The 15,805-nt window shown below is 40.7% G+C and overlaps 1 protein-coding gene across 4 annotated transcripts in view; it reads left to right on the forward strand.

The window, feature by feature from the left end:
* Nucleotides 1–15,805, forward strand: part of CC2D2A (coiled-coil and C2 domain containing 2A) — a 112,828-nt gene that overhangs the window by 68,394 nt on the left and 28,629 nt on the right. For all 4 annotated transcript variants that reach the window (XM_019553089.1, XM_019553092.1, XM_019553090.1 and 1 more), the window contains 6 exons: nt 4,949–5,152; nt 6,166–6,258; nt 8,328–8,419; nt 11,389–11,556; nt 13,189–13,294; nt 15,534–15,643. In XM_019553089.1, the coding sequence (XP_019408634.1) occupies nt 4,949–5,152; nt 6,166–6,258; nt 8,328–8,419; nt 11,389–11,556; nt 13,189–13,294; nt 15,534–15,643 (773 nt within the window). The remainder of the gene's footprint in view (nt 1–4,948; nt 5,153–6,165; nt 6,259–8,327; nt 8,420–11,388; nt 11,557–13,188; nt 13,295–15,533; nt 15,644–15,805) is intronic.

Consider the following 15,805-nt stretch of genomic DNA (forward strand, 5'->3'; position numbering starts at 1 on the left):
GCTGCTGCGCATACTCCCTGCTGCTGTGCATACCCCCCAGACTGTATGCAGGCCAGGTTGCCCTTCCCTGGGGACCCATACCCCCCAGACTGTGTGCAGGCCAGGTTGCCCTTCCCTGGGGACCCATACCCCCCAGACTGTGTGCAGGCCAGGTTGCCCTTCCCTGGGGCCTCTGCAGCCCAATGGGTGCGACATGGTGCTGCAAAGAACAGCTGGGCCACACAGGAAAGCTGCTGCTAGCTCTGCACTGCCCTGGAGAGGTATCCCCTGCACACAACCCATTGCTGCGCAGGGGATGTGTTGCCAGGGCAGCGCAGAGCTTGCAGCAGCAAGCATCTTTCCTTCATGGCCCCGGTGTTCTTTGCAGCACCGGGTTGCACCCACTAGGCTATGGAGACCCTGGGGAAAGGCAACAGGGTGGGAACCCAAGCCCGCAGCGTGCGTGCACCCCCATTCCATGCACAAATCAGGGGGCATGGGTTTCCACTGCACCCCAGGAGTGTGCACAGTGGTTGGAAGCCACCCCCCTGCCTGAGCTCCTCAGCAAACAGGCAGCAGAGGGGAGCTGGGCTCCTTTCTCCTGCAGCAGCTGCTACCTCCTGCTGTGGGCAGGGGACCCAGGTACCTGGCCCTGGCGGCTGGGGGAGCAAGGAGTTGTGGGTGGGGGGCAAGTGTCACGATCAAGGCTGGGAGGGAATGTGGGGGGGAGTGAGGGGCACCAGTAGGGCTAGGGGGCTGTGTGGGGGCAGGGCTTTAATTTTTTAATCATGGTTTTGTGCAGTTTTATTAGAAAAATTGTGGTTTTGTTTGTTTGTTTTTATTTGCTTATTTATTTCATCAGAGAATTTGTGATTATTTATCAGGGAAAACCAGGATCCCTGCATTATGTTTAACGTAACACTGGGTATTTCTAATTTGCTGCTTTAGCATCAGCCATTTATATTAATGGATTTTAAATCCTTAAAATGAAAAAAAACCCAGACAAGCGAATTCTTTCTGTACCCTAAACATTAAAATTCTATGTAACTTTAATTTGTATGGCCCTTTCTTCATAAATGTTTAATATAATTATGCTGGATATGCTCCTAATGAAGTCATTGGTAGTTTTTATGTTGACTTCAAAAGAAACAGAATTGAGCCCTGTGTGACTATAACAACATGTTGTAGTGTTTGTTTATAGATATGAGATCATCAGCCTCCTAATTGAAAGCAGAGTAGAAGAAGTTTTTTGGTTCTTTTCAGATTGATTGTATTTTCCCATCTTTGCTGTTGCATTGTTTAGCTGTGACTAATAAGTTTGTTGTATGTCACCTTTCTCATTCATTTAGAAACTTCTCTCTCAATGTACTTTTTTTTTTTTTAAAAAAAACTGCATGAAAATAACAGGTCCTAGATTCCATCTTATTTGAAAGGAAACCAGCACCTCTAAAGCACCCAGTTAGGTACCTAGGCCAGAAAGGTACCTAAGTATAAAGTTTGTAGAGCTCAGGCCGGTGAGGTTGACTTTATGTGGTCTGGAGAAATTGCTGGACCTTCTTGCTTTCAGTAGTGGATTTATCACAGTTCTTCAAGTTTATGATGTATGGCTAGTATAGGCTTATAGTGTTATTTTGTTCACTGGTCCCTGTTAGGCAACATGTTTGCCTTTCATGTCGTCGTTGGTCTGGAAGGAGAGGGCCACCCCAGTTACTACTACAAGTTCCCTTTCTTTGCCTATAGGTACAAGTTAGAGGTTATTTCACTGTTTTTAGTCCTCAGTGCAACCTTCTATCATTGTATAGATACTACTGTATCAAGTTGCCCGTTTTATGCACTCAGTTCTTCTCTACTCCATTTTCCTGTGTTTCTGAGTACTTAAGTTTTTCTGCATAGAGGAATTATTTTTCCTTTGGTCAATATGATTTGCTGGACTGGTGGTTTCTCCGTAACAGATCATTAATTTAGTAAGAAATTTATCTTCAAAGTAACCATATTTTTGAAATATGGAAGTCATATTTTTAAAAATCTTGTGACATCATTTGAGAGTCTTAAGATTGATTTTTCAAAAGTACAGCCCAGTAACATGTAGACATGTGACAGTGAACACTGGACACTTATAGTTGTAAAATAAGTCATGTAATTTTTACTGCATTTTATTTAATTGAATATATGTCACCATTAAATTAACTATTTTTAAAATAATCAGATTTACATAATGGCAGTGTTAACATACATTAAAATGCTCATTTTTATCTTCCATGCCTCATTAACATAACAATTTTTGCTTAAAGTATTATTGGAATTGAAGTTTTTACTGGAACTAAAATACTGAAAGGTATTTGTAAAAAATGATATAAGCATGAATTGAATATCAGGCATCTGCTTTTGCGCTGGTACTCCTATTTCACATGTATGCATATTTCATTATTGGTGGTTATGTGCCCAGTATATCTAGACATATTTTGGTCATCAGTGCTTCACTGAAAGCAGCAATCAAGAGAACCCATCAATTTTTGCATTGATTGTTTTTCAGGGACATCACCTTAATGAAATAGGATCATACGTAGACATGTAGTAGGTAAAATAAGATGGGTTTCTTAAATTGTTCATAGGTCAACTCAGGTATAGAAATACAAATTTTTGTAGAATTTTCATTCTTTCTTGTTAAGAAGTTCAGTTTTGTCATTTGACTCTCTGGCAGAGTACATCAGTAATGCCAATATAACAATTTGGAATGATCTGTTCTGGATGCTAATATGCCATATTTACTCAAATACAAGTTGAACCTGAATTTAAGATGACCCTCCCAATAATTAGATTCTATATACAGGTTTCCCTCGATTTATGCGGGTTCTTTATATGCAAATTTGCTCTTAGGCGATGCACATATTTAGACCCATAATTCATTATATGTGAGGTAAATTCGCGCTTATGCGATCAACATAGATGCCTACCCATCCAAGCAGGGAGGGGAAAGAGCCGTGGCCCCATTCACCCCTCCCCTGGCTGCAGCGGCTCTGGGAGCAGCCAACACCAGCTGACTGTACCAGGGCACGGCGCAGCCCAGGAGCAGAGGTGAGTGGGGACAGGCAGAGCATGGTGGAGCTCAGTGGCTGCAGGCAGCTGGCGCCAGCCACTCCTAGGGCCGCTGCAGCCAGGGCTGTGGTGAGTGCCGTTCTGTTCCCTCTGCTTTGCTGCCTTGTGCAGCCCCAGGAATGGCACCCCTCCCTGCCCCCGCACCTTCCCTTGTCCCCACCTCCCTCCCTCCTTCACCACCATGAGAGCCTGTCCCTATTTATTACGTTGTAAAGTGGGTTTGCTTTATGCAAATTCGATTTATGCGCCGTTCTCCAGGAACGCATGTACAGCATAAATCAAAGGAAACCTATAAGGAAAATTATGTAAATTTATTATAGTCTTCCAGGGTCAGGTGGTTCCCTTGCCCTGTGCCCTACCATATTTCTTCCCCTTGCAGCCATTCTGCACCACCCCCTACAACTGGCACCCGCCATCCCCAGCTCCCTACAGCCTCTGCCGCTCCTCTCCCCCACTCCCCAGTCTCTGCCTCTTCCCTTCCCACTCCCCAGTCTCTGCCTTTGTCCCCCCCCCCCTTACTGTCAGATGCCGCTCAGACTCTCTTCTTTCCTGGAGTGCAGCATGTGGAAGTACAGCCCCTGCTGGCCATGTAGCAGTAGTGATGCTGCTGATTGCCCGGGCAGGGGACAGAGTTTCCACGTACTCCATGCCCTGGAGGGAATCCAGTCTGAGCTGGAGCCCAGTTGAGCCTAAAGGGGGGAAGGGCGTGGAGACAGCAGAAGCTTCGGAGGGGAATTGGAGGAAGGAGCAGGTGGCTGCTGTGTATCTGACTGGCCCTGACTTGGACTCAGGGCCAGAGTCAGAGCTACAGCAGCTGCCTGCCTGCCTTCCCATTTTATATGCAAATCTAATATGAGGGGCTTCCCCCCCATGCTGACTGAGAGCAAAACCTTGTCTTAGATTTAAGTAAATGTAGTAATAATTGTGACAGAAGTCACAAGGATTCAAAAAAATGCCTGTCATGGTTACACAAGGTGTTTGCTGCATCTCAAAGAAGGGCATGTGAACAGCAAATCTGCCATGTGCTTTCAAAAAAGACTCACTGAATCAAGAATTTCACCTTATATTGTTCTCCAGTGAGCATTTCTTGTCTTTGGATTCTGACCTAGTCTTGGCTGGGGCAGCATATTCTGTGGCTTGATCTATTCTACGACATTTTGCTGACATATATGTAGGTTAGCTACAGGGTGTGAAAAAATCACGCCCTCTAGCCAACTTATGCCAGTAAATCTGCCCTCTCACTCTATCTGGATGCAAAACTGGTAAAGGACTAGAAAAGCAAAACAAAAATTAAATAGTTATTTAAAACAATTCCTATGCTTCACTGGAGAGCAGGTTATCATCATGGTCGCTGGGAGAAAGACATTTACAATCTGGCACTTAAACCTGAAGTCATTGCAGGACTGGGCGTTAACATGCGAATAACTTTATTCATGTCTGTTGTTTCAGTCAATTGTAAGTGCTGGGCTCTTTTTGAAAAGTAACTTCAGTGGGACTGCTCACATCAATAAGGCTATGTACAGGAGTTTGTCATGAAGAAATTAGGCCAACATTAGTATACTGTATCATAGTTCTTCTTTAAATATTGGTGTGGGATTCGTTTCTGATAGAATTTGCTGCTGCCTTTTGTGCTCTTTCATATTACATTTAAATTATGAAGGAATTAAGGTTGACTGTCTTCTTTCCCAGCTAGGGATTATCAAAAATCTTTTTCTCAAATATAAAGTGTTTTAGTTGCATTCATGCTAGGCTTGGTTACAGTGAGACTCTTGACAGTATATCAGATTAATGGAATTAGGCAGTTTCTTAAAAATGGTATTGTGAATTTTTTTCTTTCTAAATTGAACTTTTCATATTTGCTTCTTTTGTTTAGGTTGCCACTAGTGGAGATACTTATGTTCCTGATTTCTTCAGACTGGAGCAGTTGCAGCAAGAATTTAATTTTGTTTCAGACGAGGAACTTAATAAGTCAAAACGATTTCGACTTCTGCAGCTCAGAAACAGAGAGGTGGCAGAGTTCCGAAACTACAAACAGGTGCCTTTAAATGACAGAGAAATCAGTGAAAAAATCTTCCAGGTAGAAAATCAATTTAGATTATTTATGTTAAGGTCTCTGGTAAAATGTTTCTTTCTTGCATAGGTTTAACATTAGTAATATTTTATTTAAATCAGTTCCTCATTACTTTAAAGGCCAAGGTGGCATCAAAAAGGTTACAGGACCATAAGCTGGAAAGGAATTTTACTTTTAATATACCCTGTATAATTGCATACCATATGCACCATTGCCCCCAAAAATCAGCCTTCCAAAACTGGGATGCTTGTCTTAAATGGGGAAGCTGATTTTCTGCACTGGAGTGGAGAAATGGAAGAATGGACGACAGCTCTAGTGGCTGCCATGCTTCTCTCCCTGCTGGCTTCAGGGAGGTAGGGGTAGAGTTCACTGTTCAGGGTTAGAGCTACTGCGTTAACCCTTTCACAGCTGCTGCTGAATTGGCAGTAGCTTTTGGTGGGGCTGGAGTTGGTGCAGTGGACTGTACTCTCAGACCAATATTTGTGCACCAACCTAGCACTGAATCAGGCCTCCAGAATGACCCCATGTTCAAGATCCAGCTTGTGGACTGGTCCTGCACCACTCATCCAGGCCATGGGGCCAAATAGGTTGAGCACCCTTCCATTAGATTCCTCATGGAAGGCATGATGCATCATCAGAGTGATAGACAGAAATCTCTCTGTCATAGTTTCACAATATAGGCGAGTCAGTACTTTTTCCCACTTCGAGTGGAATTTCATTTTACACTAACAAGTCAAAGTTCAGCTCTGTGAATAGAAGCAGTGAAGGAATTCTTTGAACTATTTGTGGTAATTTCGACTATGTAATTTCCAGCTATTTTAAAGGGATTCTTTTATTACTGGAAGTTGTGCGACTAAATATAATATTTCCACTAAAGCTTTAAAAAATGTCACTGTTTACATCCAAATCAGTTTGTTCTGATCTATTATGTTTTTATTAATTCAACATTTTATTATTTCCTTACGTGAAATGATAGACTAGAAGGGATATCAGATAACAAACTTTGTATATACTCCTAGGATTATGAAAGAAGGCTGCGTGAGAGGGATATAATTGACTGCAAGGATCACCTAGATGCACACAGAGCCTTTGTTGCCAAATATCTCCAAAAGGTGAGAAATGCAAAAATTGTGAATCCTTCAATTTTTCTAGACTTACTAGTTCAATAAGTTACTGCTGTATTTTACCGCTATAATTTTGAAAGCTACAAATTATACATAAGTTATGTTCAACATTGAAAGTAGTTTTATGTAAACAGGCATAACAGTTTATAAATTGACAAAAGGAAGCTTTAGAAGAAATCCAGGCAGACTTTTAAAAAAAAGCTAAAAGTGGAATCCTAGGTAAGTAGACTTGAAAGAGAACAGAGGAGGTTTCTAGTCCAACTCTCTGCTCAGGACAGGGCCATCTCTGTCTAAACCATCCTAGACAAACACATCTTCAGCTGCATTTAAAAACTTCCAGCAATGGAAATCTGTAATCTAAATGATGTGTTCCAGAGCTTAACCACCTTCATTGTTAAGAAGCTCTTTCTAATATCTAGCTGCTGTGTCGTTTCTTGGCATTCTCATCCAGTCACCTGTGGGCAAAGAGAACAGTTCTTGCCATCATCTTAATAACAACTTTTTTTTTTGCGTTTGGAGACTGTTATCAAATCTCTGCTCAGACTTCCCTTTGCTAGACTAAAGATCCCAGTTCTTTCAGGCTTTCCTCACGAGGTCACATCTTTTAGACTTTTAATAATTTTTGTTGTTCTTTAAGGGACATTTTCCAATTTTTCTGCATGTTTTTTTGAAATACAGCAGCAAAAACTGAACACAGTATTCTAGGAAAGGCTTCACCAGAGCTGAATACAGTAGAAGAATCCAAACATTTCTTTGTGTACAGCACTCCTACTAATACATCCCACTATATACTGTTAGCTTTTTTGCAACAGTTGTTGACTCCTTCATTTTATGAGCTGCTATAACCCTCAAGAGTACATTGCCAACTACATTTCCAAATTATATTAAAATTGATTGCAGGCAAAGATAGGTTCAGCCCCTTTTACAGCCTAATTCATTAGACCTCACTGGATCCCACAGTATACGGGACTGCCAAAACAATATAGAAACCCTCTGAATGCTGCACATGACAGCTTTGCTCCAGAAGCGTGCTGTGAATAGGACACAAGTGCCATCCCTGAATGAAGGAATCAAAAGAGAAATAGGGCTGGAAGGGACCTCCAGAGTCCAACCCCCTGCCTGACTCAGGATCATTCTTATCCAAACCATCTTAGAAAATATCCACTGTCTAACCTATTAGCAAAATTCAAAGCTTCTGAAGATAGCAGGAGAGAGAGAGAGATGGCACAGTTTAGTTTTATGTCAGCATAAGAAAGTAGTTGGCATAATGCAATGATGTATAAAGATGTAGGCAAGATGAGATTAGATCTTAAATCACTAGAAGAAAATATCAGAATCAGTATTGTAGACGCTCTTAAATAGATTAGAAATCCCAGTTTCCTAAACTAGTATGCCTCTAATTCAACCACTCTCCTTCTGTTTTCCTTCCTCAGAAAAAAAGAAATCTCACTTACGTGCTTCAGCCTGTCACTAAGGGATTATTTGTTATACTGGGAATTGAAATCATTAAATATTTTTAAATTGTATTTCCTTGCAAACATCATACTTATAAAAGGTGTCTTATCGAGTGACTTACTCCAAAAGGCTCTATTTGTCATGCAGTATCAATTGCACAGATAACAGCAATGCAGTCTCCCCACACTGCAAGCCTCCTCTCTCCCCCCATTAACTGTTTTGTTAATCAGCTTCATCCCTTACTTGAAGTTCAACCCTTAGTTGCTGCTGTTTGTTAAATTTCTGGTGGTGATCTCTGTCCCATTGGACTCTGGAAAACCTGAAGAATTTCTGATCATGCATCTTTCTGCATTCTTCCATCTCACCTAACTAGTTATTCATCCAAAACATCTAGAAGTCTGCTTCTGGAGGAGTCCAATTACTTCTGAAGTGGGCTAGCATTTTTTGCTGGCAAAATGACTACGGAATGGGAAGCCAGAATCAATTGTGTCCCTCCTTTTTATGAAGTGGGTTAAGAAAAACCTTTCCTTTTTTAAAAAAAAAAAGGACTATATGTATTTCCAGTCATTCTGAATCAGATGTGCAATTGCTTTTGCTTCCAGGTTAGAGAATCAGTGATAAACCGGTTTCTGATAGCAAAACACCACTTACTACTTTCTGACCTGGTAAATGAAGAGGAAGCTCCTAGCCTGGGGTAAGAGGAGAACATTCATTATATATAAATGCAAAACATTTCGTCTAAAAATCTCCGTGTTTCTAACTTCTATTTTTTTTTCTTTTCTGAAAAAAAAATAGTTGATGTGACAAACTTCCTAATTATTTAAATATTGTTTATTTATTTAAATAGATGGTATATTTCTGTAAGCACCATGCATACCTTTGCAAACATAGACAAATGTTTAACAACAGTAACAGAACTGTGTATCATATGCTTTGAGGAAATGTGCTCTTTTCAGCAGAAGTATTTATTTATAATGGCCTTATACTTTGATTTTTATAAGCTAGTGGTGCTCAACGTTTTGGCCATGCGGGCCAGATAAGTGGCATGGGTCTGGTCCATGGACTGGATCAGGTCCTACAAGACACGATTGGGCCCCATGTGGCCTCGGCTGGCTCCTGTATGCCTGGATTGGTCCCAGTGCCAGCTCTAAATGCTGGTGTTGGGCCCTGATGCCCTGTGCCTCTCCTGCATGCTGGAATCGGGCCCCACAGCACACCAGGATTGGGCCGCATGCTGCCTCTGCCTGGCCTTTCACATTAGGATCAGACACTGGCACCACTTCCTGGTAGAAAATTACCTGGCCCCATACACTGGGATCAGGCCTCACCCCTGCCCGGCCCTGTGTGCTGAGATTTGGCCCCACGTACTGGGATTGGGCCTGGCCCTGCATACCAGGATCAAGCCCTGTGCCACCCTGCATACCCTGTTTAGTGCTATGTGGCCCTCAGGGCTCGCTCAGGTCTGGAAATACGGCAGCGGGGAAGCAGCAACCCTGTCACCAAATTTTTGGATCCATGGGGAGCCCTGCAGAGTAGATGACAGGGCTCTGGGGGCTGCATCTGTACTGTACCTTGAGGGCTGAGCACTCCTGTCATAAGCCAGGCACTATCCAGTTCTATATAAGCCTGAATGGCTGATCTCCAAATAAGGCCTAAGTATCGCATGTTGTGGCTTTGGTAGTCCAATGTGGCAGTCTTTCTTCTGGATTAGTCATTGGGAAGTGCCTCAGCCTGCTGTTACGGGACACTGTTCTGGCAGAAGTTTGTTATTTCAAGTAAGACATCTGTGTCTGTCACATACTTTTTAGTGCCATCACTATAGCATCTAATTACTCAGTAAAGTAAATAAATGTTTTCCTTAGAAGACAACATAGTAGATTTGTGTGTGTGTGTGTATGGAAAAAGGCAAAATGCACAAATTTGAAGATGCTTAACTTGCCACATCATCTGAATGGCGTCCTGTTCTCTGCATGTCACCCCCTTTTTCTATCCACTTTATGAGCTTCAGATGCGGTGTTTTATTTAAGTTAGTTGGCTTGCCTTTGAAGTCAAGGACCCTGTCTCATTTATTTTGCAAGATTTCAAGGTATCTAGCATGCCATGGGACTCTTAAAAAAAATAATACATACCTATATATCTGTGTGTGTATAACATAGAATTATTTCTGGATGAAAGGTGAGATATAAATATAAGTTATAATCATTGTTGTCATGGTCTTGATCTCAGAAAGATGTTTGAAACATAACCACAAAAGTTTTGGACTTCAGATCATTCAAATTGCACAATCCCAAGGTGTCTTGCGAAAAGAGTGGATAGAAGGGGAAAAAGTAGCAGAGAAAGATATGCTGTGTGGATTGGAGAAAAGACACAGAAGGTGCTGTGTAGATAGTATGCACGTATTTTGTTTTGGACCCTTCTGTGTATTTTCTTTCTTTTCTGCTTAGCACCTCTCATGGGCAGTATTTATTTCAAGTAGAATGTTTTGATCTTTAAAAATTGCTCTTTTCTTGTCATAATTTTATTTACTTGTTATTTTGCCACACTGACTTACTGTGCAAGTCATAACATTCTTGCATTTCAAATGTCAGCATGACTCTTCAACATATGAATGATAAACTAGCATTTGTTTGCTTTAAATCTCTTTAAACAAATAAGTAATGAATGACAAGTGTATTTCTTTGTTATTTGACACCTATTTAAGCTTACTACAATGTTATAACCATATGCTTTAATTATAACTTTTGATTGAACTGTATAAACCTAAATGGTCCCATCTGCTGGAGATACAGAGACTTTCTCCCTTTCAACAGTCACTTCTCCTTTTCAGATATTTTCATGGTGCAGAATGGGAAATAGTATAATTTTAATCAGTTTACCAGTTTGTTTAAAACAAAATGTTTGACTAATTTTTGTAAATTGGTTTATATTTGTTGCAGATTTAAGACATATGCAAAACTCTGTATCAGAGATAATGTTGTATGTATATTTATGAATTTTCACATTTAAAAAGAATCATAGTTTTATATTGATGTTTAACAACAAAATTGCATTGTGTTAGATGCACAAAATTAAAAGTTGATCTCTGATTTCAATTACCTTTTTAGGATTGCTTCTGAAGGGCTCACTGTCATTAAAATATTTTTATACTTAGTATCACTTCCGATTTTGTTTTTGCATATCTGTTTTATTCTTTTTCTTTTTTTCTTTTTTGTTCTGCTTTGCCTTGTTATAAGTTCTGATGACCCAGGGTATGTCATGCCATATTCATTTCTCCTTCCACTTTTATAGCCTACTGTTTATTGTAGTTCTCAAGTTAGGTATTTGTGTATTAAATATACTGCTAAATATAATTTAATATGTACCATGACTATGTATTTTACAGTAGTTTAAATCCATTTGTGTGGTTTAATTCATTTTCTTCCACACTCATACCTTACCCTTTTATTGTTGTATATCTTACATAAGTTTGATATATAATTTATTTTTAAAATTGCCATTCATGTACTGTTAAACAATTAGACATATTTGGCAGCTTAAGCAGTTATGTAAGAAATTGAGAAGATTGTTTATTTCCCTTTTTCTGAATGCATATTTTTGTCTGTGTATCAAGGCAGCCTTAGAACCCTGGGTCCTATGAAGAAAACTTAACTTTATCATTATTAGTATTTTAGGGCTCAGTCTCTTCAAATTGGCGGAGCCAAAACGGCCACTAAAGCCTAGAAGAAGAGAGAGGAAGAAAGTTACAGCACAGAATCTATCAGATGGAGATGTAAAACTTCTGGTGAATGTCATTAGAGCTTATGACATTCCAGTGAGAAAACCAGTTATGAGGTATGAGCCTGCTAAATGGTCTCTTGTTGGAATTTTTTTCTCACTTTTTGTTGTTGTTTTTAATCATCAGCCAGACTTGCATATAAAGACCATATGTTTAAAATCCCCTTTTTTGAGTATACATGCATGTGCCAATCTAATTTTTTGGGCAACATTTTTAGTAACTATAATTTTGTTTTTAAATTATATTGTTTTTGATGCTTGTAATAATAGCACAACTGGATATATTTACAAGCTGGTTGATATTGTTTAATAATATTAATATTATAGCTTTTCAGGTTCTTTAAGATTTTAGGTTTTATAATACAGATATTATAATGGCTTTTAGGTTCTATAATACAGGCATTATAACTTTTCATGTTACCTATTTTACAATTCATTCCAGTCTATCTGAGAAAAAAAATAACTGGAAGATAATTTGTCATTTTACAAACACTAACAGCCGGACCTAAACAGGACTTTTTAATTGTATCTAGTTTCCCCTTGTCCTTAAATAAGATTATATAGACTAGAGTTAAGTTAAAAAGAAGTACAAATGCTCTTTTCTAGCAGTGATTTCATATTTCCCGATTTTCTCTTATTCTCCTCCGATCATGTATTTAAATGTGTTAACAGTGACATATTTAAGCAGTGGCTTGTACCTAATGTAGCTTCATTATGTTAAATTTGAAGGTCAGTGCTGCACTTTGGGTGCATCTGTGGAGCCGTGATGCTATGCAGAGATACCTAGGATACCTCTGAATGAGTTATCTTAGGCAGTGCAACCAGTGTAGCTGTATTAACAAGGTGTCCCACTAGAATTAATAGACCCTGGTTCACTACCAGACTCAATAGGTGTCAGTCCATTACTGTCAGAATTATACCCCTCTTAGTATTTTATCTGCTTACTGTGATTGAATTTTCATAAAATATTCACTTTGAGAAATCAGCAGGGCATATAAGAAACTTACCTATGATGATCTGAATCGGTAGTGCTCAGTCTTTTGGCTCCACTGGGCCAGATGACTGGTATGGGGCCTGTCAATAGGCCAGATCGGCCCTGGGGCTCAGCACCACCCACTCCATGCACCATGTGCTGGGATGGGATATTGGGGGCCTGGCACTGTCCTCTCCTGCTCCCCGTGCACCGTGATTGACTCCCATGGGGCTGGCAGCACCCTCTCCCACCCCTTGCATGCTGGGATTGGGTCTCAGGGAGCCAGCACCATCCTGTGTCACCCCTTCCCCCTTTTGCATGCTGGGATTGGGCCCTGGTACACTGCTTCTGCCTGCGCATGCATGCTAGAATCGAGCACCAGATCCAGCTCACAGGGCTCCCCACAAGCCCACAGATTTGCCAGCAGAGGAGTACTGCCACCATTCCCCAACCACCAAACTTCCACAGGCTGGATGATGTGGTGTCACAGGCCAGGAATGGCCTGCAGGCAGGAGGTTGATCACCCTTGAACTAAATATCTGAGAAGATTTTATTTCCAAACTAGTTATCCATTTAATCGAAAGTTGAAATTAATTAAAATCATAGTATCCATTTTGTTCTCAGTAGTTCAAGAAGTAGCCTTTAAAAAAGCTATGGTCTCGTATTCTGTTCTACATTGAGCTGTTTGCCTATTTGTCACTTATTTTCTTTCACAGCAAACTTCAACAGCCATCCAGATCTTCAAGATCCTTTAATGAGATGTTTGCAGCCTCTCCATCACCTCAGAGCCCAACCCATAGTATAGATTGGGCATTTAACCAGGTATAAAACTGACAGTTTTGCACAGTCATTTAGTTATAGAGGTGGTGATCTGCTAAGCAGTAACTTTATGGATAAAATATTACCAGCAGGGCTGGCATTAGGACTACCATATTTTCTTGCATACAGCACACCCCAGAATATAATATGGCTCTTGCTTTTGAAAGGCAGAATGAAGAAAAATATTTTTCCAGATTTATAGTTGCATAGAACGGGAATGGAGCCTAATCTTCAGCTGATTCACCCTCCCTTCCCTGCTTAACTAAAGCTGTACCCCAGTTGCTGATAAAGACTGATATGCACTGCTGGATTTATGATTCTGAAAACAGCTAAAGAGTCTCTAGATCTGTGAAACAGGAGGAGAAACCAGTAGAAGCTAGCAAGCAGCAAAATTGCCTTAAGTGAAGTTAGCTTGATTAGTGGAACAGCAAAACCATTAAAAAGGACAGATGCTGTGAATATAGTATATCTGGACTTAGGCAAGGCTTTTGACAAGGTCCTGCATGACTTTCTTATAAACAAACTGGAAAAATGTGAACTAGATAAAACTTCTATAAAGTGGATAGATAACTGGCTCAATAGCCACAAGCAAAGGGCAGTTATTAATGGGTTTATGTCAGAATGGCAGGACCTTTTGATTGACATGTCCTCAGCCCTGTGCTGTTAACGTGTTTATTAACATTTTGGGTGCTGGCATAGAAAGCCTCTTGACCAAGTTTACAGACAGTACAAAACTTGGAGGAGTTGAGAACACATTTAAGGATGCAAGTGTAATTTAGAAGGATCTTAACAGATTGGAAAATTGGGTTAGAGCTAACAGGATGAAGTTCAATGTGGACAAATGCAAGGTGCTGCACCTCAGAGAGTAATCAAAAATATAAATATAAAATGGGTGACACCTTGCTGGATGGCAGCACCATAGAAGAGAATTTGGAATGCTTGGTATATCACAGACTGAATATGAGCATGTAGCACGATGCAGCCACACAAAAGGCAAATGCCGTTTTTGGATGCATCGACACAAGCATTTAGGTGCAAGACACAGGAGGTAATAGTGCCTCTCTGCTTAGCACTGGTTAGGCGTCATCTGGAATACCATGTGCAGTTGTGCAGTCCATATTTTAAAAAGGATGAGGAGAAGGTCCAGAGTTAGAGAAGAAGTTAGAGAAGATCCAGAGGCGGGCAACAAAGATGGTCAAGGGCTTGGAAAACATGTCATATGAGGAAAGGCTGAAGGAGCTAGGCTTGTTTAGCTTTCAGACAACGTATTTAAGAGGGGACATGATGGCAGTCTTCAAATACTTGAAGGGCTGCCATAAAGAAGAGGAAAAGAACCTTTTCTCTCTTGCTGCAGACAGGAGGACACAAATGAATGGCTTGAAGTTGCAGCAAGATATCTGGAAAAATGTCTTCATTGTGAGAATAGTGAGGCAGTAGAATTGACTGCCTGGGGAAGTTGTGGACTCATCATCACTGGAGGTGTTCAACAAGAGGTTGGACAGCCACTAGTCGGGGTTGATCTAGGTGTAGGTATGTCTGTGGCCCCCTGTGGCAGGCCATCTTTGGTGCCCACCACTTTAAGGGGCTTGAGCAGGCTGTGGAGCAGGTGTGGCCTGGCCCAGTTAGATGGCCACATGCCTGAAAGGGGGCCACCAGATTGTAGCAGGCAGCCTCCTGCTTATGACCAATTATTAAGTTCCAGCAAAGTGTAGCAGGCGAGTCAGGTGGGAAAACTGCCCTAGACAGGTAGGCAGGCCAGTGTCATGACCGGCCTCGAGATGGCCCCCTGTTGCACCTCCTCTACATGTTACATTTAAGGCATGATTAACCAGGCAATCATGGCTTAAGTTGTGACCCAACTACATGTTCAACTAATTAATGATATGATAAAACAATGAATAAGCTACAAAGTGGTTCCACAAAAAATGTGTGATAATTGTGCAATTTGTTCTAATCATAACATTGATTGAACATATGGCTAAGTGCTTCCCTGTGGCTGGGAACCCCACTACCAAGGGGCTCTCAGCCATAGGGATGCACCACCTGACAAGGCTCACAGTGGCAGAAGCATTGTTAGCTGAGCACTTACATAAACACCCAAGTTTACCTGTTGCAACCAAACTATCATAGCCTTCATATATTATTTGTTTTTAACTTGGTGAATGCTCTAGAAGACAATTTTCAAATATTCTTTTAAGCTTTTTATGGAGTTCTGGTTTTTTATGTTAATTCTATTTTGAAGGTGTTAGTCCGACCTTTTGTAGAAGTTTCTTTTCAGCGAACAGTCTGCCGAACCACAACAGCAGAGGGACCAAACCCCAACTGGAATGAAGAGCTGGAACTTCCATTTAGGTATGAGTAAGATCAAGCAAGTTATTACTTCTGCCCTTCACAGTATTGTAAATGCTGGCTGGGATTAATTGATTCTTTTGAACAATGTGTATGAAGTCATAGGTGGTCGCTTTTCATAGTTTCATAGTTTGTAGGGTCGGAAGGGACCTGAGCAGATCATCT

This window comes from Crocodylus porosus, unplaced genomic scaffold (genome assembly GCF_001723895.1).
Source record: "Crocodylus porosus isolate Cpor-Errol unplaced genomic scaffold, CroPor_comp1, whole genome shotgun sequence".
Classification (NCBI taxonomy): domain Eukaryota; kingdom Metazoa; phylum Chordata; order Crocodylia; family Crocodylidae; genus Crocodylus; species Crocodylus porosus.